This window comes from Camelus bactrianus, chromosome 4, assembly GCF_048773025.1.
Source record: "Camelus bactrianus isolate YW-2024 breed Bactrian camel chromosome 4, ASM4877302v1, whole genome shotgun sequence".
Taxonomy (NCBI): domain Eukaryota; kingdom Metazoa; phylum Chordata; class Mammalia; order Artiodactyla; family Camelidae; genus Camelus; species Camelus bactrianus.
Genome location: NC_133542.1, coordinates 86358402 through 86385186, shown reverse-complemented (window position 1 = coordinate 86385186; position 26785 = coordinate 86358402). Strand labels below are relative to the sequence as shown.

The following is a 26785-nucleotide window of genomic DNA, read 5'->3' as shown; positions in this document are numbered from 1 at the left end:
TTTAAAAGTGGTATGTTCATTCAGAAACATTTATCAAGCACGTGCTTACGTGCCAGCCATTGGTACGGGGCCTGGAGATAGTGTAGAGAGAGGTGCCCAGGGCCCTGCCTCACCGACCTTGCATTTTGGTGCGGGTAAAGACAAACAGGCGGACAAGGAAGCAGCAGTTTGAGACAGTGCTGGGCTGGAGGCGGCGTAAGACACGGCCCTGGGAGCACGACCGATGGGGGAGCATGTGGGGGCTGATGAATTCTGGGCCCAAGAGGTGAGTTAAGGGACGTGGACATACCAGTAGGAGGTCATTCGACTAGACTAGGGTGTGCTGGGTGCGGGAGGGCCCCGCGGTGCCATCTGGTGTCCTTGTCCCCTCTGTCAACCTGGCCCCTCACCGCCTTCCTTTGAAAAGCTAAAGGGCTGTCAACACACCTTGAGCCTTTCTGGGACACACTTGAGATGAAACTTTCTGGCATCATCAGAGGATTGAAAGACCAGTGGAGCTGTCGTGTGTTGGCAGAAGGGAAACCCCGCGGTCGTCGTGGGCCACAAGACGCTGGGCAGTCCAGCAGTGGCAAATGGAGTCAGGAAAAGCGCAGATAACACCCATGGCGTGTGCTGCTATGTAAAGGGCGGAAGTGAGTTTGGCCAGGTGGCTGGGACGTCACGCCCATTGGTTGTCCATATGTGTGAAGTTACCTGTTCATAATTTTTAAGTGTTCAGAAATGAAGCGAGGGTGGCAGCTCTGCACGGGGGCCACGGCGCTGTTTTGAGCGTGGCGGCGAGCGCAGGACAGACCCCTGTGGGCTTGCGGCGGCGGCGGCACAGCTGGTGTTCTGACTCCGGCCTGGACTGTCTGATGCGCTTTGTTGATGGCACACTGGCTGCCAGACAGACCCACGTGTAGGGGTCTCAGCCAAGTTGTTGGGCCTGAGCTGTTGCGTCTTACCCTGCAGCAGTGTCTGCGCCGTCTCCGTGACTCCTTCCCTCTCCAGGCACAGGGACTCTTCTGTAAGACACTGGTTTTCAAACCCCGCCTCTAAGGAACCCAGCCACCCCTCCCTCCCCAGGAGTTTACTGTTTAATTTTAGGATGCTTTGTACTTGACTGAATTAAAGTAATTTTGGAACCCACTTATATTTTTCTCCCTAATCTGTCTATATATGCCAGGGTTCCAGATAACATTTTTTTGAAAATTTTTTGGGGGGGTAATTAGGTTTGCGTATTTATTTTTAGGGGAGGTACCGGGGATTGTGTGCTAAGCATGCGCTCTACCAGTTGAGCTATACCCTCCCCCCCACCGATTACTTTTTAATTAAAAGTTTGAAGAATAATGTTTAAGGAAAGTTTGAAAACCTTTGGAAAATTTGTCTATTACAGAAGTAAACTAGGGGGAGCATTTTTATGTACTGTAAGAATTTTTATTTCTTTGAAGTAGTGTCATGGAAAACCCACTAAAATTGAAGTTTAAAAAAAAAACGAGATAAAAGGTGTAAGAGAGCATTGGGAACTGTGAAATGTTAAGGAACACGGGCTCAGCGAGGGAGACGGGGGGACCTGGGCGGGGGGTTCCTCTCCCTAACGCCGCACCTCCTCAGTGCTGGGCCCCCACCACGCGTGGCACCTTGCGTTCGCGCGGGGCCCCGGGCCCCAGGGGGGCTCTGTTTTCAAAGGGATGCCAGAGCAGGCTTCCTTGTGCAGAAGGAGTTCAGGCCACGCAGAAAAGGCCCCGCGTTCAAGAACACCCTAGATTTCCTGGCAGGACGAGTGGAAGCCGGCTTGAGCCAGCTCTGCGTTCTGGGGCTTCCTGCTGTTGGATTTGGGGGGTTAAACATTTCCCGGCACGTCACTCGGATGCCTGAGGCACGGGCTTGGGTTGCAGAGTAGGGGACAGCAAACTGGGAGGCCCAGTCCAGCGCGCTGCCAGCTTTTGTAAAGTTTTATCTGAAGGCGGCTTCCCCTGCCCCTCGTCCCTCCACCCCACCTACATCTCGCCACACGGGGGCAGATGGGCTGAGAAGCCAGAAATGCTTATTGTCTGGCCCTTGCTGGAAAAAAATCTGCCAGCCCCTGTTCTGGAGTTTAATACGAGCTGGTTCTGGATACATTTAAATTCTCAGGCTGAAAAGAGGTTTTGGGGCTGAGGAGGGGGTAGGCTTGTCCTTCAGCAGTTTCTTTCCTGTCTCAGGAGGGAACATTTAAATAAGAGGGAGCCCCAGCATTTCTTAATTAAGGTTGTGGTCACATCACAGAGGTGCCCTTTGGGTCAGTGACTTGTCCGCTGATCCGAGACATGGTTTGGGAATACAGCTGACCCTCCAAGGCAGGCGCTGCTGGAGACCAGAGGGCCTGGCCCTGGGGCCTCAGCCCGGCAGGGCCTCCTGGGTGGCGATAATGTCCTTGAGACGAGGGACAGGCCATGTGTGTGACGGGCTGATGTGAGGCAAGGCTGACTTTCAGGCAGTTTGGAAAACTCCCAGGTGCCTGGCCCTGGGGTGGCGTGAGAAGTACCAGCTCCCCCCAGCCCCTCGGCCCCTCCCCGTGACGCCGCTGCTTCCTCCGCCTTCTCCGCCTGGTGGTCTCGGCCCTCCTGAGCCCGTCCTGGGGCAGGCCTGGCTCTGCGTCCCCGGCTGTGCTGTGTTGCAGCCTCAGGAATGGGCGCAGCAGCCACCTCCAGGCACCTTGCTCCGCTGGTTCTCACCAGCTAACAGACATTTCCTTGGTGTTAATACTCCCAAGTTCTTACACATTCAGTAAGTAGAACTTTCGAAGTCAAAACGAAAGGCAGAAGCATGCTGCTCCTGCTGAGAGGACAGCCACTGACTGGGAGTTGCTATCCTGACATTTGCCACGGGCGACCCAGGGGGCTCATGCCACCCCACCCTGGGGGGACAGCCAGCTGACAAACCGGGGCATCGGGCTCTGGATCAGGACCCTGTGGGTCGTGAGATCCGTTCAGTAGATCATCAACCAGCATAAAGAGAAGAGAAACTCTCAGAGTGGTTGCGTACAGTGAGGGAAAGTGTTAGGAAAAAAAACTTGTTTCTGTGTGTGTGTGTGTATATACACGTGTACATACCATGTGCAGAATGTGTTTTGGATACCCAGGCCACGTGCCTGCTCGGGTCTCCCAGGTGGCTCCGGCCTGTTACTGCGGACATTCCCCATAGTCCTGGTGGAGCCCCTGCTGTGGGTCGGGGGTCCAGTCTCCTGGAGCAGCTGCGTGGATTGCTGGAGGGTTTTAACGCCCTGCCACCAAACGTGGGTCTGACACACATGGGCTTCTGCAGGCTCCCCCTTCCTACTTCCCACCCCATATTCTAAGACCCTCTCATCTGCACACAGCCCAAGGAACCATCGCATTATTGGGCATTCTGGGAGAGCACTGATATCTGAGCTTTCCTCACCCTTTGTTCATGGAACCTTTGGGAACCTGGAAACTTCTGGAATTCATTTCTAGTGGTGTAAATTAGCACTTCTCTGTTAAAACCCACCCGTGCACTGAGGGCAGAACCCGCATCATTTCTCTGTTCAGAGTGTCCTTTGAGCAGAGCAATTTGAAAAGTGGGTTTACAAAACTGATTTTTGTTGGACCAAAGTATTCTGGTTGCACACCTGTGTCTGCATATCTGTGTATGACAGCGTTTTTGTGGCAAGAATCAAGGACCTACATACGGTTTCTTCCTCACCCCCCGCCCCCACAGTCGGTGTGCCAGGGGCTGCGCTGAACTCTTTGCGTGTGTTGTGGGACGTTCGGTGTGGCCACCAGTGGGGTGTGCGCTGTTGTCCTGGCACTGGCTGGCGGGAGGCGGGCCCACCAGCCACTGTTGCACCGAGACTTGGTGAGGAAGGATGGGCACATCCCGGGGCAGTGGGGCTTCCTCTGGAGTGGCCGGAACAAGGGTGCTGGTCCCCAGGGCCCTTCACCGCCACGGGCAGGGCTGTCTCCTCCCACTCCTAAAATGGCCCTTTTCTGATTTTCTTGAGGTTTCTTACTCTCTTCCTGCACCGCCCCCCTCCCCATCTGCAGCCTGACCTGTTGCTGGAATTCAGGGCTAAGGTGTCTGCTGGCTCGAGGCTTTCAGGTGATTCCTGGTCTGAGTTTGGATCGACTGAATGAGTCTGAGTCACAGCTGAAAAAGTCGTTAAATTCTTTAATCTCTGTTGAGACGTACTTGCGGTATAATAAAATGTGAAGACTTAAAGTGTCGATACTGATCGGTTTGGGCTCACTTGTACACCCGTGAATGGGCATTGCTGCGTGAACGGAACCAGGGAGCCACAGGCGCTGTGGAAGCCCCGCTGGGCGCCAGGTGCTCTCAGAGATGCAGGTCGTGTCCCTGTTTATTTTTCACGTCACCGAGGAAGTTAAAAGAAGGTGACTGCTACCCCCATTAATTAATTAGAAAACGAAGAATTGCGAACCTACAGAAGGGACGGCTTTCTTCTTACGACCTGCTTCTGAATTCCCTGGTTCGGGCTGCCCAGCACTGAGAACTGTGCTTCCCTCCTTTAGCAGCAGAGGAAGGAGGTGGGTGACGGAAAGTATGAGCTGTGCCAAGGGTTTTTTTTTAAGTTTCAGTGATCTGGAGGAAGGAGTCAATTCCATCAGTGCCCACTGTGGAAATATTGCTGGGAGAACTTGAGACAAGTGTTGCTTTGCTGCCAGCTTTTCAGGAAGACCCCATTCCATGTGTGACAAGTGGCCCTGCAAATTGTGGGTCCTAGAGAGTTTAGGGGATAAAAGATAAGGATTTTCTTTGTTTCTCAATGAAGTACAAAGAGAAATAAAACCCTGTGCACAAGCAAAGAAGTATCTGTTGGGCCCTCAGCCTCACACAGCATCTCTGTGATGTCTTTTAAACATCCTGTCATTGGAATTTTGAAATATGTTTAATTGTTTTGTCATGAAAAGACTTGTTGTTTTTTCGGTTCCTTGTGGGGTGGGGAGAGGGGTTGGTCTGTACTTCCTGGATGCCATATTCGCCTTCGGGGGTCGGAAGACTAGATCTCTTATTAATCGTGACAATAAAGCATCTTTACCAGCAAGAGCGGTGGAAATGCTGACTTCATATTGGTCGTGAAAGAGCCTTTCACTCAGCCCGGCTCCTGGATCTTCTTCCAGTGGTGGTGGGACCGCTGCCCCTGCCTTTCGCCCCCGCCCCCACCCCGCTGCCCGCAGGGGCTTTATCCTGCTAGAAAAGAGACTGGAATTCAGGCTTTGTTTCTGTGTGTGCAACTAAGGAGAGCACAGGGAGAAAGGTGGGAGGCTAGTATACGCCCGTCCTCAAAGTCACATCTAAAAAATAGTGTGTCCGCAAGTTGTGCAAAGACAGAATGTCACTGTCAAAGGCCTGGTGGGATCAGGTCACACGTATCTGTCACTAGGACACTGTGAAGCTGGCAGAGTTCTCCTCTGCTGGTACAGCTATCCCCGTGTGCAGTTGTGAGAAGTGAGGCTCCTTCCCGAGGTCCCAGGGCGGGCAGCCCCAGTCCCGCGACCCTCATCCACTGGGGCGTGGGTGGGGCTGGTGGTGTCCGAGGCATCTGGGTTTGCATGAGGCGGGAGAGAAACGAGAGATGGAGGCGCCTAGGGGGGCTGTTTGGGTTCTGTCCAGTGCTCGGCCTTCAGTACTCAAGGCAGAGCACAAGAACGGGGGTCTGGTTGTTGCGGTGGCTTCCTCTGATGGGCGCAGTATCTGAGCTCTGTTCACTTGTTCTTCTGCTCAGAATATTTCAGGGGCCGCCCTTTCCCTTTTATGGTGTGAATTTCTGTTGGCAGTATAGGAAAGAACATTTTGTTGAAGACAGAAAGATTTCCAAGACCCGTCCAGTCTGACCTGCTTCCCTTTTGTTGTGATGCTCCGAGGCTGTTAGCTCATTTCCATGCGCCTCTGAAACTCCTTCGTGGATGTGAAGTTCGCTGGCGTCCTGTTCTTAGAAGTTCAAAGGGCCCGGCTGCCTGTAAGCAGAGGGCAGCACCCCCAGCGTCCCCGCATGTCTGAGTGCAGTGTAGCCGAGGGGAAGGGCTCTTTCCAAAAGATGTCTCTTTACTTCATTCCTCATTGTTTGTGTGTAGATCTGTTTATAGCCGATTAAAGGAGAGATCTGGCCAGCAGCGGGTAATGGTTTAATTCACAGGGACCCCAGTCAAAATGTTGAGATTGCTTGCACTTTACTATTGCCACAGATGGATTACCATAAAGGGCCTCCCTCTTTCAAAGGCAGTACAGACGAGAGTGTGATGGGAGGAGGCCTTTTTAAAAGCATGTAATCACTTCCATGTATAGCTAATGCTGAACCAAGAATGGGACAGAAAACGGTGGACTGCTCACTGGGGGTAACTGAGAGGGCTTTGATGCAGCAGAAAATGGCCTAGACTGGATGCCGAGGCCAAATTTAGGTAGAATCTCCACGTAAAAGAGTGTGCCTGAAGGGTCCAGAGAGATGGCGGGGGGTGTGTGTGTGTGTGCATGTGTGTGTTTGCGTGTGTGTGTGTTTGCGTGTGTCTGCCTCTTACCAGCAGAGACAACCAGTGCTGGGATCATACTTGCATCCTGTCTGCAGGGTTTGGAGGAGGAGGGGTTTCCTGGCAGGTCTCTGCTGGTAAACCTTTAGTAAAGGACCTTTACTGCAGGGCACCCACATCGAGCGGGTCTGCTCTCTGTAGGCTGTGCGCACCTGCAGCACCCGCGGGGGGCGGGGAGGGGGCGTGGTGCAGGGGCGGCTGCTTCAGGCGCTCTGCTGCCTCCCTTCCCCTCCGGCAGGCGCCCTCCAGGAATGCGGAGAGCGGTGTCTTCCTCCTTTTACTGTGTTTATTGTTACAGTTAGCAGCACTGAACCAAATCAGTTATTGCGGGAAGCTAAGTAGTTGTGGTTTATAAAGGAAGCCTTCGCTGACGGCACACCGCAGGGCAGCGCAGTAGCCTGCCTGGCCGGGGATGTGCGTTTAGCTTCCCGGTTACATTTTGCATTTATCTGTTATCTTGCAAAATTGTGCTTAAACACATAAAAACACCTAACTGAAACATGCATTTTCTTCCCCTAAAGTTGACTGACACCCCTCTTAATGAAGAATAATGTGGTTCCTTTCTTTGTAAAAGAAATTAAATTTAAATTAAAAGTGTCAACAATATTAATGCACTTCAGAGAGTCACTTTTTCTAACATTAAACTTGTTAGGCCAGGGAAACCTGCCAGCTTGTTGCTTACTGGATTTTCTCTGGTTTCTTAAGGTTCGCCATCGATGGTGCGAGCTGGTTGTGAAGCACAGACACACAGGAGCGTACAGACACGTGGAGCGATTCCTCCAGGAGGACCAGGTGAGCTTCGCCTTTAGCAGGTGGAGACTCCCTCAGCGCTGTCCTCTCACTCTGCGGGGCACTTAACACAGGGACTCAAGGAGACGCCTCTCTCATAACAAATATTTAAACATTTCCCAGGGATTTTAAAGAGTTGGTAGGAGCTTACCTGTCACGCTTTTGAGCTGATTTTTTCCTTCTCTCTTGGTGTCCCTTTGAATCATCTCCCCTTGTAAAAACTCCCTCGCTGCAGCCCACTGCCGCTGCCAAATGAAGCATGCACAGACCTCGCTGCATCCCAGACCTCAAGTTCGTCAGGTCACGGTTCTGGCCTAGTGATGCCATGGCGAGTGTCTGTGTCTTCAGTGGCCCTGACTTAAAGTGTGTGCGAGATGAGACGGGGAGAGCCGCCACTGGCGGGAGGAGCCTGGCCTGTCTCTGCACCTACATGGCAGGCGGATCCCTGTGCTGAGTCTCCTTCCTGTGAGAACCTTCCTCACTGCTCACCAGTGAAAGGGACCCCTCGCTAGGAGCGTGCAGAAACCTGTTGGAAGGTGTGGTCCTCGCCCCCTCTGCTGGGTCACCACCCACCCGCCGTGCCCCCGGCCTGGCTGTCCATGGCGGTGCATGTGCCATGGCTTCTGTCGGCTGTGGGAAGTCGGCTGCAGCCTGCTCCTGCTGGCGTGACCAGTGTGTGCCTCTCAGTGAGCTCTCTGCCCAGCACCGTGGGCTGACGGAATGGAGCCACATTTGAGTTGGGGTGGCGAGTGGGGGTGGGGCAAACAAAGGGGCTTTTGAGAGCGCCTGAGTACGGGGGGCAGCCAGCAAGTAAGGGCTCGCTATTCCCACAAAGAAAAATACACGACTTTGTTCCAGAAGAAATGTCACATTTGCACAGTGAAGCAAGAGGTGTTTGGAAACACGGTCGGGGGGTGGAATCAGGACAAAATGGAGGCGCAACTTCAGGTCTGTTCTGAAAACCAGAATTAACTGCAGTATGTTTGGAACCACAATCTTTGCCAAGTAAGGATTACCATCAGTTTATTCAAGCAAGAATTTTTGAACCCCTAACCACCACACCACGTTTTTATTTTGCTCTATCTTTGAGGTCCTCCTTTTAATTTGCTCCAGCAGAATGAAATCTGTAGCATAAGCTTAGAACAAGAGAGGAGGCAGAGCCAGAGGGGTCTTTTGGTCTTGCAGAGCACAGCTGGCTGCTTGCAACCCTCCAGGGGAATGCACATGTGAGTCTCTGCAGCACGGTTTTGGAAACAGAAGGGCCAGTGTTGGCGGCCGTGGTGGGGAAGTTGGAGGAAAGCGGCGGGCAGGCAGGGATGAACAAGCAGGCGTCCTTCCCCGGGTGGCCTGATGGTCTCCCACCCCTGGCCGCCATGTGACATGCTAGGGACACACTTTCCTGGGAAGAAGGCTTGTGCCTGTGTGACATGGCACCTGGGGTGCACCTTTCAGCTGCAGGGCTCTCCGCGGGTACCTCCCGGTCCCTGTGTCCCCGACAGTCATCACTAGAGAAAGGCTTACTCAGCACTCTGCGGTCGGTCAGTTCAACCACCAGAGTCTGTAGATGGAACTGATGGGCAAGAATTCCTTGGGGTTTCAATGAGAAAGAGAAGGGACTGAAAGCTGCAGGTCCCCAAAGAACAGCCATGCAGCTGCCGGTCTTTCCAGGGTCTCGGTAACCTCCAGACCAGTGCGCCTGCACGGAGCCAGCACAGCCTGCGCCCGAGCGCGTGGGGACACATGGGGGACACGTGGTTTCTTTTTCTTAAACTCTCTGGCCTCTGTGCCCCCACAGGCCATGGGCATCTACCTCTACGGGGAGCTGATGGTGAGTGAGGATGCCCGGCAGCAGCGCCTCGCCCGCAGGTGCTTCGAGCTGAGCAGGGAGCACATGGACAGGTCCTCCGCCCAGGTGGTGGCCGAGATGTTATTTTAAAGAGGTGATTCTCTTGCTTTCCTTTCCCCATTGTTTGGCCTTAACCGAGATTCTTCTTAGGAGCCAAGTAAGTCAATGAGCCACAAATGGTGAGCCAGGAGCCCCGGCAGCATCAGGGCTGTGCTCTGCCGGGGGGCAGGTGGTGCCTGTCTCTAAGCTGTTCACGCCCACACGGCAGCTCCCTTGGCACTGTCTGGTCCGCTTTGGTTTTGTGATTTGTGGGAACAGTTTGTGGGAGAACATCTTGGGTCGGTTTCGGAGGTGAGCTGGAGAGGCCAGTGGACGTGTGGGCCCTGTCTTCAAGGTGAAGGCAGATGGGGGTGGGGGTGCTGCCGGGTCGTCCCCCCGAGCTGCCCACGGCACGTGAGAACTCGAGGTTCCACGGGTTGTCTCTGCCTGGCTGGGGAGGAGGCAGGAGGTCCTGCGTGTCTCCAGACCGGCGGTTACCTGGTCTTGGAGCAGAGTTTCTCCCTGGCTTACGTTGGGAGTAAGTGGGAGTCCTGAATTACCCAGATTGCTTCCTCTGTTAATTGTGCTTGGAATTGGCCTGTTAGATTTATATATCCTAGCAATTTTTAACTGTGGATTTCTGCATTTTAAAAGTAATTTAGCAATGGTACATAAAGTTTTATAAGTAGAACTGTGAGATTACAAGTGTGATTTTTTTTCTCTCTAACATTCTTTATCATTTCTGTGCGTGTTTCTCTTTAAGGGTTACATGATATAATAGGGTATGTCTGATTTTGTCTCTTTTAATGTAGCATCAAACCTCAAGCATTTTTCATGTTATATAGCTTCTCTATAAACAATTTTAATGAATATTTAATATATTAACTTGATATTTTTAACCTATTGTTGGATATTTAGTTTCTGATGTTTTCCTCTTATAAAGACCATTTTTGTCTAGTATGTTTAACTATCTTATTTATGTGAAAGAACTCTGATACCGAAGGGAGCGGTTTTCTAAAGTATGATTCCGTTCTTCCAGAAGAGCCAGGGAACTGTGTTGGCTTGGAAATAGTAGAATTGCCACGACTGTGCGTCTTGCAGTGAAACAGCTGTGTGCAGGCACTCCCCAGAACTCCCCCGGGCAGCTTCAGACCCTATTCAGAGACGGGCCAGTTTGAAAAACAGAACAGTTGCACAGTTATCCTGTTGCCAGCCTCATACAGGAATCAGTATAAGTCATCCTTCTCTTTAGATTTTTTTAATTTCACGGAGAGCTTGTGTTTCTTGAAGTGTGTGAAACTACAGTGGGGCAGACCGCCTTTGATGTTCCCTGGGTTCCAAGCTGTGGAGAAGCCACCGCGGGCTACACAGCTCTGGCATTCGTCATTGTGACTTCTGCCCCAAGCAGACAGAGGCCCAGTCCGGGCCCCGAGCCTGCTGTTTTCCCACCACCCCGTCCCTGCCCTTCTGGGATGAGCGCAAGGTCAGTGCGTGCCCTCTGGCCCCCACCCCAGCTTTCTCAGTGAGGGACAGTAACGGGGGCTCCCTGAGTTGCACCTTCCAGCAGCCAGGAATCCTTCCCACCCTGAGAGGGGCCCCAAAGACGTCCCAGAGCATTTAGAGCCTGTGCCCCAAGTAAAGACGGGAAACGGAGCAGACCCAGAACGGCTGATTGGGGTGTTTTTCATTTCATCTTCCAAAGCCGCACTGACATTTGTGTGATGAGTCCTTTGATTTAAAAAAATTACACCCCTAGGATGGCAAGTAAGTGAACAAACAGAAATAAAACCCATTTGGTAGTGTAGCAGGCCTGGAGGTGGTGTCATCGCCTCGTGTCCGAGAAACCCAGTGCGTGCGATGTGGGCGCGGCTCGGTGGCGCCCTGAGTGCTCTGGCTGCTTGGGTTCCTGGCATGCTGATTTGTGACTTAAGATTAAAATCACATTGCCAGGGATTACCACGCAACCATGACCCTGGCTGCTCCTCCAGAAGCCATAGTTACCCTCTCTCTGCAGTTTGGGAGACAGATGCATCTCATAGCTCCTCTCTGGAAACAGAAGAAGCCGACGGCCCTGGAAGATGCTCGCCGGCCCTTTCATTATGCCCAGCCGACGACCTCTCTGACGAGGTGCAGAGCTTAGCTGATTGGTGAACAGTGACTGGTTTCCGCTTTGTTCACAGTGGCTAAGTTCTGCACCTGAAGAGAAGGTGAGATGGGGACAGTTAAGTTGGAGCCGCTGGGGCAGAGGCCACTGCTGAGCGGTCAGCTTGGGGCCGAGCACGATTCTGGAGGACGAGAGCCCGCCTGGCCCCAAGGATGCACTTTGTCCTGTTACAAATGCAAAGAACGTACTAAAAGTCCACGGAAGTATAAATCCACTAATTAGACATCTGTCTGAAAGCTCAAATGTATTGAAAGCTTCAAGAAATATTCTTTTAAAAATCTAAAACCATGAGAATCACAAAAGTCGAATCAAACTATGTCAGCGGTCGGTGGCCTGTGAGCAGGTCTGGGGCTTTTGGAGGAGGCTCCTTGCTGTGATTTGCGAGCGCGGTGAACTGTCTCTTGTATTTGCAGTCCAGGTTCTGTTTCCTGCAGCCGCCCCCGGGACGAGGCCGAGCCAGCCCCCAGCTGAGGCACTGCTTCTCCGGCTGTCGATTGGACCCGCCCTCCGGTGCCTACTGAGCTGATATCAGTTCTCATTTTACACACTGGCTCAGTTCAGCAGGAACAGGAGTCGAGCCCTAGAGCAAAAGCCTTCCTGTCTGTAAGTGCCCAGAGGCTCGGGAGCCGGGACTACAGCCACGCGAGGACGGGCCGAGAGTGCGCTGCGGAGCCGACCGGCGGCGGCGGGGGCGCCCCTCCACGTGTGTCCTGTGTGCGGGGGACGTGGAGTCACAGAGCTGTTCTGACACGAGAGGAGGGAGCTTCCGCCCGCCGAGGCGGAGTGCGTGTGTGGCGCGGGCAGTGCACGCCCCTGTCACGGTGCAGTGTGGCCCGAAAGCAGTCCACGTGAACGCGGATGTGAAACGGGCTGCCTTCCTAGCGCCTGTCCTGTGAACGAAGACCACGTTACAGCCGCCGGCTTTCACAGCCGTGTGCGAGTGAAGCCGGTGGCACATGGTCCAGCTGTAAAGCCCGTTCTCGGGGCTATGAGATGTGGCCGGTCCCCTCCTGTCCTCCACTCGCAGTCCTCTCTCCAGAGCTGAGAGCACCAGGCACGCAGAGGTACTTGTTTACAAGAATTCCTCTGTTGTGACCGGGCAGTAAATTTTATTGCTGTTTCCTTTGCAGGAAAGATCACAGAGAGATTCTTTTTCATACATCTCCTCCTTGCCCTAGTGGGACCAGGATCGCATTGACCCTGGACATCAAAGGAAAGATTATGGGGCTGCTAAAGCCATCAGCCGACAGCCGTGTGCATGCCGTGGAGTGACTTCCCCAGAGGCTCTCACAGTGGAGCTCGTGTAAAAGGCACGTCCTGGTAAACGGTCTCCTCAGGGCTGTGTGACACCTGTGTCCCCACCCTGGAGATGCCACCTCAAGATCCTGAGTCTCAGTGGAATCTCCTCTATGAGTTAAGGCAATTCTTACACACAGATGATGGCGTATACACCTGAGACCTGTCAGAAAACCTGCTGAACCTTTTCCTTCCATCCCCTCAGCATATGGACATTTGTGCAATTCCAGGAGAGCATCTGTATACTGGGACCAGTGAGCACCACATGCTGTCCTCCTCTGGGTCATTTCAGAAACATTTTGTACAATTATTTTGACTGATGTGTCCATTATTTAGATTTTTTTCCGAAATTTTTTGTACCTTTTGTTCAAAGTGCAGATGTATTAATAAAATGTAAAGGATTAGTCTTTTTGTATTTGTGTTTGCTTCTGAATTTAATACTGTTTTAAAGGGGGGGAAGTGTGTAAGGAAAGGTCACACTCTGCGTTCTGTGTCCTTCCTCACACCAGTTTCTGTGTAGTTCTCAGGGTGGCGGTGGTGCTCCCCAGAGGCCGCGGGCGCCTGCTCCCGACTGAGGCGGGCCCAGCACTGTCAGTCTGTGGTGGTGTCACCTTCCTCTCCGACGAATGTTTGAAGTTTAAAAGACAAACTAAGCTTCCAGCACTGTCTAAAGGGAAAGGTGGCTTTAAAAGGCCCCACAAGCCACAGCGCCGGGTGTGGTCGCGGCCACGCCCCTTGGGGGAGCGCGGCCCCCGTTCTGCCCTTCAGGAGCTCTTGATTTCCGAAAGTAGCTAAGTGACTCATTCTAGAAGGTCTTGTAGGGGCTTGGTCGTGGCTGTTCGTGTGCTCTGCATGTGATGGCATGTGCTTTGTGTACCATATTGATAGAATAAGTGATGTGTAAGTGTAAGTGTGAGCGCGCTGCCTTCTGCGGAGGCCAGGGATGCACGACGCGGCCTCCCCTGCGCGCGGTCGGCCCAGCACGTCCTGGGGCTGCGGGCCGGCGGTGGTTTGGCTCCGTGCCGTTGTTCTGCAAGTTAAAACCGCTGAGGCAGAGCCAAGCTGCTGCAGGAGCCGTGTCGCACAAGGACAGCTGCTACCCGTGTCCCCGGGCCCGCCGGTCCGCGCTGGAACTCGAACTCGGTGTGACCTGCAGGTGGTGGTAGTCGTGGGAGGGCCCTTGTGCCCCGGCTTGTCCCTGTGGTGAGGGAGGGACAGACGGCTCCACCCAGCCTTCCTGCCTCCCTCCAGCCGCATGGAGACCCACTTCCTCCCCAGTCCTGTGACCCCTGGACCGGCCCCCGGAGCTTGTCCCTCCAGGAGGAGAGCGCGCTGTGGAGGAGCCGTGGCCAGGGCCTGGCAGGCGCTGCAGGATTCCGGGCTGACCACCAGTCAACAAGGAGGCAGAGAGTGGAACCAGCACTCTGCATGTGCAGTAGGGACCTGTGCGGACACGCAGCAAAGCCCGGTGCAGGGCAGTCTGCTTGCACAGGGTCCCCTGGGCCACAGTTGGCCTCACCAAAGGCAACTGTAACCCACTGGGCAGCTGAAAAGCAGAAGCTGAGTGACTCATCAAGGGCCAGTGTTTTCAGAGCTTTATGTTCTAGGCCAACCACCTCATCCTATGGATGGAGCCAGCCGCGTGGGAGGACGTGGCACGTGGGAGGGAATCTGCCCAGGACTTCTGTTCAGCAGACCTGCCCTGCAAGTGAGTAGTCTGTTCCAGCATCTTCTGCCAAACAGAACTCTGGGTGTCCCAGGCCTGGGGCCTCACACGCCTTCCCAAGAAGTCAGGGAGGGAGATGCTCCCCCGGCACTTTGCCGGCAAGTGACAAGTGTGGTGGCTTAGGGGCATCCCCTCCCCAGGGCATCTTTGACTGCACCATCTCAGGGTACAGGGGTGGGGGGGCCCTCTGTGTAGGGCCCAGTTGTGGCAAAGACTCCATACAAGGTGCCCAGACTGGGGTGAACCCAGGTGTAGACTCAGCCCCGGGTGGGGGCTGGGGAGCTAGGGGGTCTAAAGCAGAAGGGCCCAGGGGTTTAAAGGGCTGCCTAGACCTTCCAGGGCAGTGCCCAGCGGCCAGACTCAGTGAGGAGGGCTCTCAGCCCCCCAGGCTGCTGTCTTGAGGACAATGACCTCGCCCTCGCTGGCTGGGCCCTGAGGGTTTACAAGGTGGAAGGGAGGAGAAGCTGGCGGAGCTATTCAAGGGTGAGGTTTTATAGATCTTTTCCCACCCTTTGGTGCTGTCTGGGAGATTGATTGGCTAATAAGGTATTTCTGTTCCAGATGACTAGAGGGTGTGAAAAAAGAGGGAGGAAGCCATCAGCCAAGCCTGGGGGCGGAGAAGCCACCATAAAACTACAGACATTCCCAGGCCCAGAGCCAGCGGCTGAGCCTCCTGCCTGGACAGTGGGTGGCAGCCGGGCTCCCTGGCATCCGAGCAGAGGCAAGCCTGGCAAACCTGGCCCTGGTGGGAGGACCAGCCACGGGAGCCCACTCTTGAGGGCTGGGCCTGAGAAAGGGGGCTGGTGATGGTACCAGAAACGTGTGTGTGTGTGTCTGTCTGTCTGTCCGTCCATCTGGGAATGTGAGTCAGAATGCAGAAATGCAAATGAAGGCCTCTGACCACACATTTTCAGCTACTCTAGGCAACTCCCATAAAGCTAATCTGGGCAAGTGCCATTTGAGAAAAAAAAAAATTCAGGGGTTTGGCTTCTCAGCCCCAAGGACTGAGATGGGACAGACTGCTCCAAAGACCCGTCCGAGGCCCCTCCGTCACCTGCCTGGGCCCTCAGCCTTTTCTAGGGGCTCAGCAGCTCCTGCTCGGCTGAGGGGGACAGGCTGGGGCTCCCTCAGCTGGGTGCCTGCCTCGGGGGGACAGAGCTCGGGCCCTGAGGGGGAGCCTGGTGGCTGATGCCCAGACAGCTCCTCTGGGGGGCACGGTGTGATTTCTGTTTCTTAAACCTTATTTGTGTTCCTTCTTGCAATTTCCTCCAGCTCAGGCCTTTGGGGATCGCCCCACCACTGAGAGCCCAGCCCAGGAGGTGTTGCGAGTGCGGTGGAGCGGGCCCGCAGCGGGGCCCTCACTGCCTGCCTAGGGTCCCAAGGTCCAGAAAGTTCTTCTCCGCTCTGTGGGGTCTGGCAGAACAGGACTTGGAAGCAGAAGTGTGTGTCCTAAGACCGATGAGGACACTGTTGTTAAGATTTGAAAGGCAGGAGTGAAGGAAGTCTCCCGGGTTAAGCCCTCTGACGCCTTGGGTTCTCACGATCCGACTGTGTGATTTACGTCTCCCAAGACACTGACGTCAGTTACGTCTAAGGAGGGAGGCTTGAGAAAATGCCAGTTACAGAGATAAATAAGCAACTGGATAGGAACCATTTTTAGTGTTCGTCGTTGCTCGTGGTACAGCTATAAGGGTGCGTTCATGACGGGTGGTAAAGAAAAGGCTGGACAGACGGACAGACTGACGTCAGGAGGGTTGGGTCACGGCCCCGCACAGGCTGCTCCACCTGGGGGAGCGGGGCTCGAAGCCACAGTCCTCAGGCCATCGTCTATGTCGGGGAACCTCTTTCTCTAGGAAACTCTGTCCAATACTAGAACGTAAGTCCTGTGAATAAAATGCCACCGTGCTGGTGGAGGAGCAGGGCCTTCTCAAGTTTCAGGTGCGCTGGGGGCCCCCTTGCCCTCGCAGCATCATTTTAACAGTGAGCCTCTTGGAGCAAACACGCATCTTCTTTACAGCTTCTTTCTGCATTCGTCCAACACGCAAACAAACAGAAAGCCAATGTTCTTCCAGGTCCCTTCTCCGAAGCCATCACTGTGAGGAGACTGACAGCAGGGACTATGAGGATGTGTCCCGGCCAGTTCCTGTCTGCGGCCTGGCTTGTGCGCAGATGGGAGCAGGGCGCACACTTACCTTCCCACGTAACGGGCTGTTTCAGGCTTGGCGTACACATGGAGCCTGACCTCCATTTTGGTGGTTCCGTGGTCTGAATGTCACACAGCTCGAGTGGCAGTGGTCACTGTCTCCTCAGGTTCCTTCATTCAGATCCCAGCCCTGGAGATGTCATCTGGGTAACCTTTCCGGGCTTCTGTTTCCTCATCTGTAAACCACCAGCAACTTGGTGAGGTGGTTGTGAGAATTAAATGAATGAGTTTATGTAAAACCCTGGTAAGGGGCCCTGGCGTCCACTCTCAAGGTACGTGCTACCCTCTGATTGTCGCTTTGATTTACTTAAGCAGCCCTCTGCCGGTGAGCCTGTGGGTCGCTTCTGGGGGGCAGCTGTTTGAGGCTGCCCTGCAGTAGAAAGCCCTGGGCGTTGTGCACCTGTGCAGGTACCGGCATATCTGTGGGGTTGTTTCTAGATTTGTTCACGGTGGGATCCACGCAGCCTTCAGTGGGCTGGGGGAGGGGGGAGCATCTCTGAAGAACTGGCTTTTTGTTGCTAAAGAAAAGGATATATAGTTTAAAAACTAGTATGTATGTATGTATGTATTTTTACTATTTGCTGAACCCTGCTCTATTTTGGGGTGGAGGAGGAGGTAATCAGGTTTATTTAATTACTGTTATTACTTATTTTAATGGAAGTACTGGGGATTGAACCCAGGACCTCGTGCATGCTGAGCAGCTGCTCTCCCACTGAGCTATACCCCCCCCATGTTTAATTTTATTGTAGTAACATATACATGAAAGTTACCCTTTTCACTGTTTTTCAGTGTACAGCTCAGTGGCATTAGGTATGTTGTAGGGGAGCCATCACCACCCTCCAACCATCTCCAGAACTTTTTCACCCCAAAGTGAACCTTCCACCCTGCCTCCCCAGCCCATGGCACCCGCCATTCTACTTGTCTCTACGAATTTGACGACTCTAGGTGCCTCATGTGAGCAGAGTCGTACAACAGTGTCTTTTTGTGACTGGCTTGTTTCACTTGGCAAAATATCCCCAGGGTTCATCCCTGCTGCAGCGTGTGTGAGAACGTCATCCCTCTTCACGGCTGTGGATAGGCCACATTTTGTTTACCTGTTCCCCTGCTGATGGCGTTTGGGTTGTTTCTACTTTTCGGCTGCTGTGAACAATCCTGAATAATGTGGACATTGTTGGACCAATTATCTCTTCGAGTCTCTGCTTTCCGTTGTTTCGGGGATGATACGTCTAAAATGGAACTGAGCATGTGGTGATTCCGTTACCATATTGCTCCCAGGATGTGTACATTTTAAATGTTACTTTTTTTGTCTTTTCCAATGCGGTATGGAAGAATAATTAATTGCATTCCTCTTAAGCTGTTACGTGTTTTCTTTTTCTTTTTCTTTTTTTTTTTTTTTTAAAGATTTTCAAAGACATTTGCGTTTCTCCTTCTGTTCATCGTGCGTGGTGTCTGCATCCCTGGCACGTAAGTCTCTGGGTTGATGGTCTTTTTCTTACTGATTCTCAGAAGAGCCACAGAAGTTAGGAAACTAGCTCTTTGCCAGGTGTTGCAGAGACTTTTCCCCAGTGTGTTATTTGTATTTAGGTTTTGCTTATTTGGTTCTTATTCCCGGCTGGTCAGTCTGTGGGGGTCTGAGTTTATATTTGCATAGAAAGGGCTCCCTTCCTGGCCTGAGGGCTGCAAACAGGATTCCTGGACCCTGCCTCAGGCCCCTTCCTGAGAAGCACCTCAGTCCCTGTAAAGGGCTAAGAAATCTTTCCGGAGCAGTGACCCAGAGGCTTTGAACTTGCGGACCCGGCAGGGACTTGGGTGTGGGGGAGGGGGAGGCCAGGGTCTGAAAACAGAGTTTATGTGAAAGTCTGCAAACCACAGGTGGGCAAGAAATTCTAAATGAAATATAAGGACATTCTCTCTACATTTTGGGAGTAAGAGTCCTGATTTTATAAACTGATTTGTGCTGACCCGAGTGACAGACTGTCTTCCCAGGGTGGCAGCAGCCTCCCCAGCCAGCTCCGTCCCTCCTGTCTGTCCACGCAGAGCTGCGGGGGCCTCCTCTGGAGAAAACCCTCAGCCCTCCGGTTGCTGACAACATTCAGTAAGGGACGAGGACTTCCTGTGGATGTATTTGCTTTCTCAGCACCACCTCTCCCTGTTGATGGAAATGCCTTTATCATGTACTAAATCCCTGTGCAGATTAATTCAACAAATATTTCTCTGGCACCTATTTTACGCCTGGAACTATTCTGGGTGCTCGTAGTGGAGATGGTCAAAAATACAAAACCTGGAAGAAAGAAAGAGGAAACATAATACATGAATAGATAACCTGGGGTCTAGAATTGTTACATATTAGGGGCAGGAGCCGAGGCGTTGCAGGGTGAGGGGTGGAGAGCGGGGTGCCACTGTCGCCAGGGTGATGGGGGAGGCTTCGTGGAAGAGCTGACACGGGAGCAGTGAGGGAACGAGCTGTGCACGTCTGGGGACAGTGTGTGCAGGACAGCTCACACAAAGGCCCTGGGCTGGAGCGTCTGAGTAACTGCCAGGGGCCCGCGTGGCTGGAGCAGGTGGGTGCGTGGAGGGGTCGGGGGGGGTCTCAGGAGATGAGGTCAGAGAGTACCAAGGGGTCTGTACTGTGTAGGGCCTTGAAAACCATTTTATGAATGTTGGGTTTTACGGAGTGAAGAGGGCGCTTCTGCAGTGACAGTGGCGCGACATCACGGCACCGGAAAGGGATGGCCCAGGCTCGCGGCCAGGCCGGTGACGGCGTCTGTCTGAGAGTGGAGGGCGAGAAACGGTCGGACTCGGGGACGGCGTAGTGGATCGGACGTGGGGTGGGGGGACCCAAGAGCGCCTGCAGAGCTGGGCCTGAGCCACTGGGATGCTGGAGTTACCAGTGACCGACGTGGGGACTGTGCGGTCTGGGGGAGCCGGTGGAATCAGCTTTGGCCGCTAGTTCAGTTTGGCACGGTCGCCTGACCTCCAAGTTGAAACACCCGGGGCTTTCAGGTCTGTGTTCCGGGGAGGGGTGGGCCCCTCTGCACACAGGGCGCATGCAGAACCTCGGGGAGTGAGGGCGCGTGGGGGGAGGGGCCCAAGGACGGAGGGGCTGAGCACGGCCCAGCGCTCTCGGACTGAGGAGAGGCCCTGGAATGTTCCACCAGCCAAGGGCAACTGTCAGGGGTCGGGCGCTGCGCAGAGTGGGGCGAGGGGGCCTGAACTGGGGGCTGGGGTGCCGAGGAGGGCACGCGCGGCCCTGACGGGGACGCCTCCGTGGGCGCCCTCTCCGGGTGCCCCCGAGGTGCTGCAGGACTCGAGCTTTGAACACGTGTCCGTACGCACCACTTTCAGAACTTCCTGGCTCTCCTTTAATGTTCGCTTTTCCATACGAATTTTGGAGTCAGGTTATCTAGTTCTCCTTTTAGGATCCTATTAAGTCTAATTTATCTAAGACACTTATTGCCTATATCCAGGATGCCTTTCCAGAAGGAAAGAACCACCAGTTAGAATAGTGGCTCTGAAATTAAACGTCTGGAGAAAGTCCCCTTTGTCGTCGCTGGGCTGGCACCTAGCGGGGAGAGGCGGGGGAGGAAGCCCCCGCTGCAGAGACGTGCCTGGTCCCCAGGGTTAACAGCACCGCACTGGAGAAACCCAGGCGCCTGCAAACTGGCTTTCCGCCAGGGCCCTCTCCTTCCTTTTCTTGCTGAGTGTTGGGCTGTTACATGGCACTCAACTGTCTGAAATGCTCTAGGAGTTTGTTTTCTATGTGAGTCCGTTTTCTGTTTTGTAAATGAGTTCATTTGTGTCATTTTAAAAGATTCCACATAGAAGTGATATCATGTGGTATTTTTGTTTCTCTCTCTGGCTTACTTCACTTAGAATGACAGTCTCCAGGCCCATCCATGTTGCTGCAGATGGCATTATTTTATTCTTCTTATGGCTGAGTAGTATTCTATTATATAAATATACCACAACTTTTCTATCTAGTCACCTGTCAGTGGACATTTAGGTTGCTTCCACGTCTTGGCTGTTGTATCCAGTGCTGCTGTGAACATCAGGGTGCAAGTTATCTCTTCAAATCAGAGCTTCCTCCAGATATATGCCCAGGAGTGGGAGTGCTGGATCATAGGGTAAGTCTATTTTTAGTTTTTTAAGGAACCTCCCTACTGTTTCTCTTAATGGCTGCACCAAATTGCATTCCCACCAGCAGTGTAGGAGGGTTCCCTTTTCTCCATACCCCCTCCAGCATTTATTGTTTGTGGACTTTTCAATGATGGTCATTGTGACTGGTGTGAGGTGATACCTCACTTGATTTGCATTTCTCTGATAATTAGTGATATATGGAACATTTTTTCAGGTGCCTATTGGCTATTTATATGTCTTCACTGGAGAATTGCTTTTTTTAGGTCTTCTACCCATTTCTGGATTGGGTTGTTTGTTTTTTTGTAATTAAGTTATATGAGCTGTTTATATATTCTGGAAATTAAGCCCTTGTCAGTCGCATCATTTGCAAATATTTTCACCCATTCCATAAGTTGTTTTTTTGTTTTGTTTATGGTTTTCTTTGTTGTGCAAAAGCTTGTAAGTTTAATTCAGTCTTACTTGTTTTTGCTTTTATTTCTATTGCCTCAGTAGACTGCCCTAGAAGAACACTGCTACGATTTACGTCAGAGAATGTTTTGCCTATGTTTTCTTCTAGGAGATTTATAGTGTCTTGCCTTACGTTTAAGTCTTTAAGCCATTTTGAGTTTATTTTTGTGTATGGCGTGAGGGAGGGAGTGCTCTAACTTCATTGATTTACATGCTGCTGCCCAACTTTCCCAGCACCACTTGCTGAAGAGGCTTGCTTTCTCCATTGTGTATTCTTGCCTCCTTTGTTAAAGATTAATTGCCTGCGGGGGTGTGGGTTGTTTCTGGGCCCTCTTCTCCTCCGTGGACCCATGCGTCTGTCTCTGTGCCAGTGCCTTGCTGTTGTGATGGCCGTTGCTCTGGCGGGCTGTCTGAAGTCTGGGAGGGTTATTCCTCCAGCTGCGTTCTTTTTCCTCAGTGATGCTCTGGCGATTCTGGGTCTTCTGTGATTCTGTATAAATTTTAGGATTATTTGTACTAGTTCTGTGAAAAACGTCAAGGTAATCTGATAGGGAACTCTTTAAATTTGTAGATTGCTTTGGGTAGTGTGGCCATTTTAACAGTATTAATTCTTCCAATCCAAGAGCATGGGCTATCTTCCCATTTGTTTAAATCATTTTAATTTCCTTAATCAAATCAATTTCCTTTTATACACAAAGAACTATGAGTCTTTCCTTCCTTGGTCAGGTTTATTCCTAAGTTGTTTTTTTTTTTTAATTCAATTTTAAAAGGAATTAAAAAAATTTTTCCTTTTCTCTTATTTCATCATTAGTGTAAGAAATGCGAGACTTCTGTATTTTAATTTTGTATCCTGCTGCCTTGCCAAATACATTTCTCAGCTCTAGCAGTTTTTGTGTGGAGGCTCTAGGGTTTTCTGTATGTAGTGTCACAAGCACACAGGGCCAACTGTACGTCGTCTCTTCCCATTTGGATCCCTTTTATTGCTTTTTCTTGTCTGAGTGCTGCGGCTAGGACTCCAATACTGTGTTTACTAGAAGCGGTGAGAGTGGGCATCCTTGTCTTGTTTCAGATTTTAGTGAGAAGGCTTTTAACTTTTCACCATTGAGTATTATGCTGGGTTTGGGTTTGTCATAAATAGCTTTTACTTTGTTGAGGGAACCATTTTGGTAAGAGTTTTTATCATGAATGGTTGTTGAATTTTGTCAGATTCTTTTTCTGCATCTACTGAGATGATCGTGTGATTTTTTTTTTTTTTCCTTTCTTTTGTTGATGTGGTGTGTATCATGTTGACTGATTTGCGTATGTTGAACCATCCTTGTGTCCCTGGGATGAATCCAACTTGATTCATAAATCATGAATTTTAAAAAGCAAACTAATCCTACAAATGTTATGAAGTCCTGATGAATAACAACCTGTGTATGGATGGGGCCATTAATGCCTTTTCTCCCTACAGTTTTGGGCTCTGTCCTCTTTGATCCAAGTACAAGGCTTTGGAGAACGCAGAGGCTCTGTGACGGAATTGGGAAGTACTACAAACAGGCTGAGGTAAATCAGGACAAACTCAGCCCCCTTCTTCATGTCCACAGAAGTTGGTGACAGCTTCCATGACAAAAGTCAACACAGGGGACGCTTCCTCTACTCCAAGGGAAGCAAATGAAAGTAATGATGATGGCAGTTGTGATCAAAGTATTTTACCAGTACAGCTTTTGTAGTGTAACATTTCTCAAAAGGAAGGCTCAGGTCAACAGGTTTTGGAATTTTCCAGATCTTTAGGTGGATCCATATACCAAAGCAAGTAATTCCCCTAAAAGCACAACCTCCAGTACAACAAAACTTTATTCATATCGCAGACGGGAGCCAGGAATGAGGGAGATTCAGAGACTATTAACACATAAATCCAGTGGACATAAAAGAAAGTCTTGACTCACTCAACAAACAGGTAATAGACAAAAGAGCACAAGAATAAACCTGAAAGGAAAAAAATATCTTCAACTGATATGAAACAAATATTGTTGTTGGGGTCACCAATTAATTCTTCATTAGAAATCTCCAGTGCCCCTTGAGTTACCAAGACAACCGATACATCATCTCCGTTTCTAGAACATACCCTATACCTCAGATATGAGCTCTTATGGTAACAGCGGTGCTCAGCCAGATAAAGCGAAAAGAGCCCCAGGACCGGCTTTACTGCATCACCGAGCCATGCGGCTCTCCGCAGCAGGGCCCACGCCTGTGCCCGCCAGTCAGGAGGTGGCCCCGTTGCCACTCCGGCCACTGGGCTTCAGAGGGCCTTGCTTCTCCTGGGCCTGCTCAGAGGGCACCCAAAGGAAACCTGAGGGACCTGACTCTCCTGGATGAAGAATGTCTTAGGGGAGCAAGAGAGTGTGGCTTTTTCTCAAATCCCTGTGGATTGAAAGAAGCACCTGTAACAATTATCTGACTTCTTAAAAAAAGAGATCTGTAGAAAAGGGCTAAGTTACTTTCTAAATTGATCGGTGATTCATGACCAATTTCTTGGTCCGAAGACTTTGAAAAATCCAAATAATATAGTTGTGCATCTTGGTTTGCTGTGGAGAAAAAAAAAAAAGGAAAGAAAAATCTGTTCTCCCATCTAAGCCTTTTCTTTAGTGATTGACTGACATCCAGGCTGACCGGGCACAGGGAGCTTTGAAACCATAATCCAGTCATGAGTTAGTAAATCTGACTGAGTTTGGGCTGCAGCACCTGTCTTCTCATCTTGTAAAATACGCGCTACCAGAGCTGGCCAGATGTTTATGGCATACCCTCACAACTCACAAGAAGTACCCAGTCTGTAAACTTGGGGCCAAGAAGTGGCCGCACCAGCCCACGGCGTGGCAGCTCGCTGGCTAACCGTCCTGCGCTAGGCTTGCCCCCGCAGCTCTGCGAGGAGCTCTCTGGCCAGTTTTCTCGACCCAGGGGCATCCACGCCAAGATGATCCCATCTGTACAAGGTCTGATCCAGAAAACCAACAATCTCGTGCATTATCTCATCAGTCCGCGCCATCTGCAATGTGGACAGAAGAGAAGGCAAATTAAACCCCTTTCCAGACAGATTTCATCTCTCCGTCCACTGGACCAACCGTAACCATCCTGCCCCTGAAATGCAGCCACAATCCTATCAGCTCTGAAGGGCTCTTGCTTTGTTCTCAAGGTGATGAGCAAAGAAATCTGTTCTCAGAGGTTAGCCACCGAGTGAGCAGTCGCCTCCCCATGTTCGCCCTCTCCTGACTGACTGGCCTTCGACTCACAAGGGGTACAGACAAATGCTGCGTTTCCTGGAACGCCCAGCATGAGCTTTGGGATTATTCGCTGTGGGGAGCAGAGGCACGTGTACGTGCTGTGGCTTGACTTTCTGCAAAAGATCACGCTCACATTAGAACTGGAAAATGCCCCCTATTTTCAGTTTTTATAAATTGCATTCCTGGGCTGGTGACCTGGGCACACTGGTTTTTTAATAGGCACCTGAGGTTTTTACACTTGATTCTTAAGGGAAGCAGGAAACAGGAATTGTCAGTTCTGCAAAATACAGCCTTGGCTGTTGCTGCCTGAAAGTGCCATTTTCCTAAGAATTTCAGTTCTGCAAAAAGGGAAGGGTGAGAATCTCAGTTTATCTGTGTGAAGAATTTACTGTGATTTTTAGACACAAGGGCATTAAGAAGCTGTTTTTGAGAGTAATCCACATTCATTTTTTTTCTTTTAAACAGGGAACACGCCATGAATTTGCATGGCATCCTCGCGCAGGGGCCGTGCTGGTTCCTCTGTGTTGGTCCAGCTGTAGCCCACGTGCTGCTGAAGTGAGCACCACATACTCACTCTCGTCGGTGAGTCAAATGTTTAAAGTAGCCTGCGCAGCCCAAGGTCAGCTCCCTCTCCACGTCCGCACATGATCCAGCCGCCCTGTTCATCCAGGACTGTCCCAAAGCCCAGGCCGTGGGGCAAGGCACCCTGTCTCCGCTGCACGTGTACCGAGTGAGTGGCAGTCCCGGGCGCCCTGGACAGCGTCAGGCTCCTGGCTGCCGCGCAGGACGAGGGGCTGAGTAGGAGGCAGGCTGCCAGACTGGGCGGGGCTCACTGAAGCTCCTGGTGTCTGTGTCACCATCTCTTGGTTTTTACTCAGAAATCCCAGATGCTATAGACGATCTTTGTGAATGAAACAACGTGAGTGTCCCTGGGCTGCTTTAAAAGAGTTAATTTACTACCTTGAACCCAGGTGAGGGAAGGTGGCTTCCAGCTGCAGGGCCCAGCGATCACAGGGGCTCCCCGGAGCCGGAAGCAGGGTGGCGCGCCATCACGGACGGCTGTGCAGGTGGCTCGGTGGACCCTCCCATCATCTTCGTGAGTAGCTCAACCCCCACGTTCCATTCTGGTCTCCAGTCAAACGCAAAACCCACCTCACTGCCGCTGAGGGAAGGGAGCTGCACCCCCGCAGAGCTCAGCCGAAGCACGTCTGGGTGGGGACTAGACTGATTTTGAGCTCAACAGCTGTAGATCTGAACTTTGTTTCAGATTCTGGCTCACTTTTGGCTGCTATTTCTGTGGTCCAGCGACAGGACAGAAGGAGAGGGAGAGATGTGAAGTCAGGGCAGGACGGGAGGCAGGAGAGGACAGGCCTCGGTGGGGTGGGGAGGGATCCAGACACCACTGGGCTGCATGTGCCCCCCGTCAGACAGGCTCCAAGGAGAGGAGAGGGAGGGGGGCCAAGAGGCGTCGCAGCCAGAGAAGCGGGAGAACAAGGGCAGGGGTTCTCAGGAAAGAATTAAGTGGCACCTGAAAAGCTGAGCGGGGGTTGTGCAGGCAGTTGGCTGGGAGCGTCCTGCAGCAGGGGTTGGGATGTGGCACCACGTGATGAGGCCAGGAGACAGGGCCCCTTTAAGGTGAAGGCAGAACCTAGGCCGCAGGGGTCAGCTCCGGGATGGCGGGATGGCGCGGAAGACCACCAAGTGACAGGGCTCAGACGCCCCGCCCCCAATGCCCCAGCCTAGAGCGAGCTCGGCTCTCCAGAGCAGAGGCCCAGCAAGAGGACTGAGGCCAGGCCCTGGCTCTGCTCAGGACTCAGGGTGGTGACACCAAAGCCGCTGTAAGAGAAAGGCTGTCACCCCCGCCCCCTGCTCCCCCTCTAGTCCCCCACCCGCGCCCCGCTGAGCAGACCCGGCCCAGGCTCCCCCGGGGGCTCCCGGGGGAGGCACCGCAGCCCCAGGGCCTGCGCGGACCCCCTCTGCCCTGCGCGCAGCTGCACCGGCTGGAAGGCCTGCAACCTATCACGCGGCCGAGGCAGGAGGCCTTCGAGGTGGGAAGGCTGGTGTCTGAGGAAAAACTGGTCCTGGAGCGTCAGCCGGGACAGCGCCTGGGAGGCGCGCTCAGCTGCGCGGAGGGGCAGCGCATAGAGAGGTGCACTGGCTTCTCACCCTGGAATGAATTTTTTGCAGCTGAGCTGACTCGTGAACTTGAACGAAGCCGCGCAGGGTTCTCCGAGGCCGCGCCAGCTCGGGTGGAGCTCCGCAGCGTTAACGGACAGCGGGGGCTGAGCTGTTCCGTGGGGACCGGTCGCCCGGCCTCAGCAGCAAGCCTGACCTGGGGGCGCGATCCAGGTCCT

General features: G+C 52.5%; 2 protein-coding genes and 1 non-coding gene across 17 annotated transcripts in view; 1 reads left to right on the top strand and 2 right to left on the bottom strand.

Moving 5' to 3' along the window:
* The window catches only part of AOPEP (aminopeptidase O (putative)), a 324317-nt gene extending 311255 nt beyond the window's left edge, over positions 1-13062 (top strand). For 2 of the 9 annotated variants that reach the window (XM_074363058.1, XM_074363054.1), the window contains 3 exons: positions 7230-7316; positions 9109-9253; positions 12493-13062. In XM_074363058.1, the coding sequence (XP_074219159.1) occupies positions 7230-7316; positions 9109-9249 (228 nt within the window). In that variant the 3' untranslated portion in view covers positions 9250-9253; positions 12493-13062. Of the gene's footprint in view, positions 1-7229; positions 7317-9108; positions 9254-11212; positions 11406-11775 lie in introns of those variants that run through there. The other 7 variants (XR_012506725.1, XR_012506722.1, XR_012506720.1 and 4 more) reach the window with 6 other exon arrangements.
* Positions 13063-22989: 9927 nt separating this feature from the next.
* Positions 22990-26785, bottom strand: part of FANCC (FA complementation group C) — a 182723-nt gene continuing 178927 nt past the window's right edge. For all 7 annotated transcript variants that reach the window (XM_074363066.1, XM_074363067.1, XM_074363063.1 and 4 more), the window contains one exon: positions 22990-24196. In XM_074363066.1, the coding sequence (XP_074219167.1) occupies positions 24183-24196 (14 nt within the window). In that variant the 3' untranslated portion in view covers positions 22990-24182. The remainder of the gene's footprint in view (positions 24197-26785) is intronic.
* Positions 24889-24994, bottom strand: LOC123611986 (U6 spliceosomal RNA). The gene has a single exon (XR_006719134.1). It is a non-coding gene; the product is annotated as a U6 spliceosomal RNA (small nuclear RNA).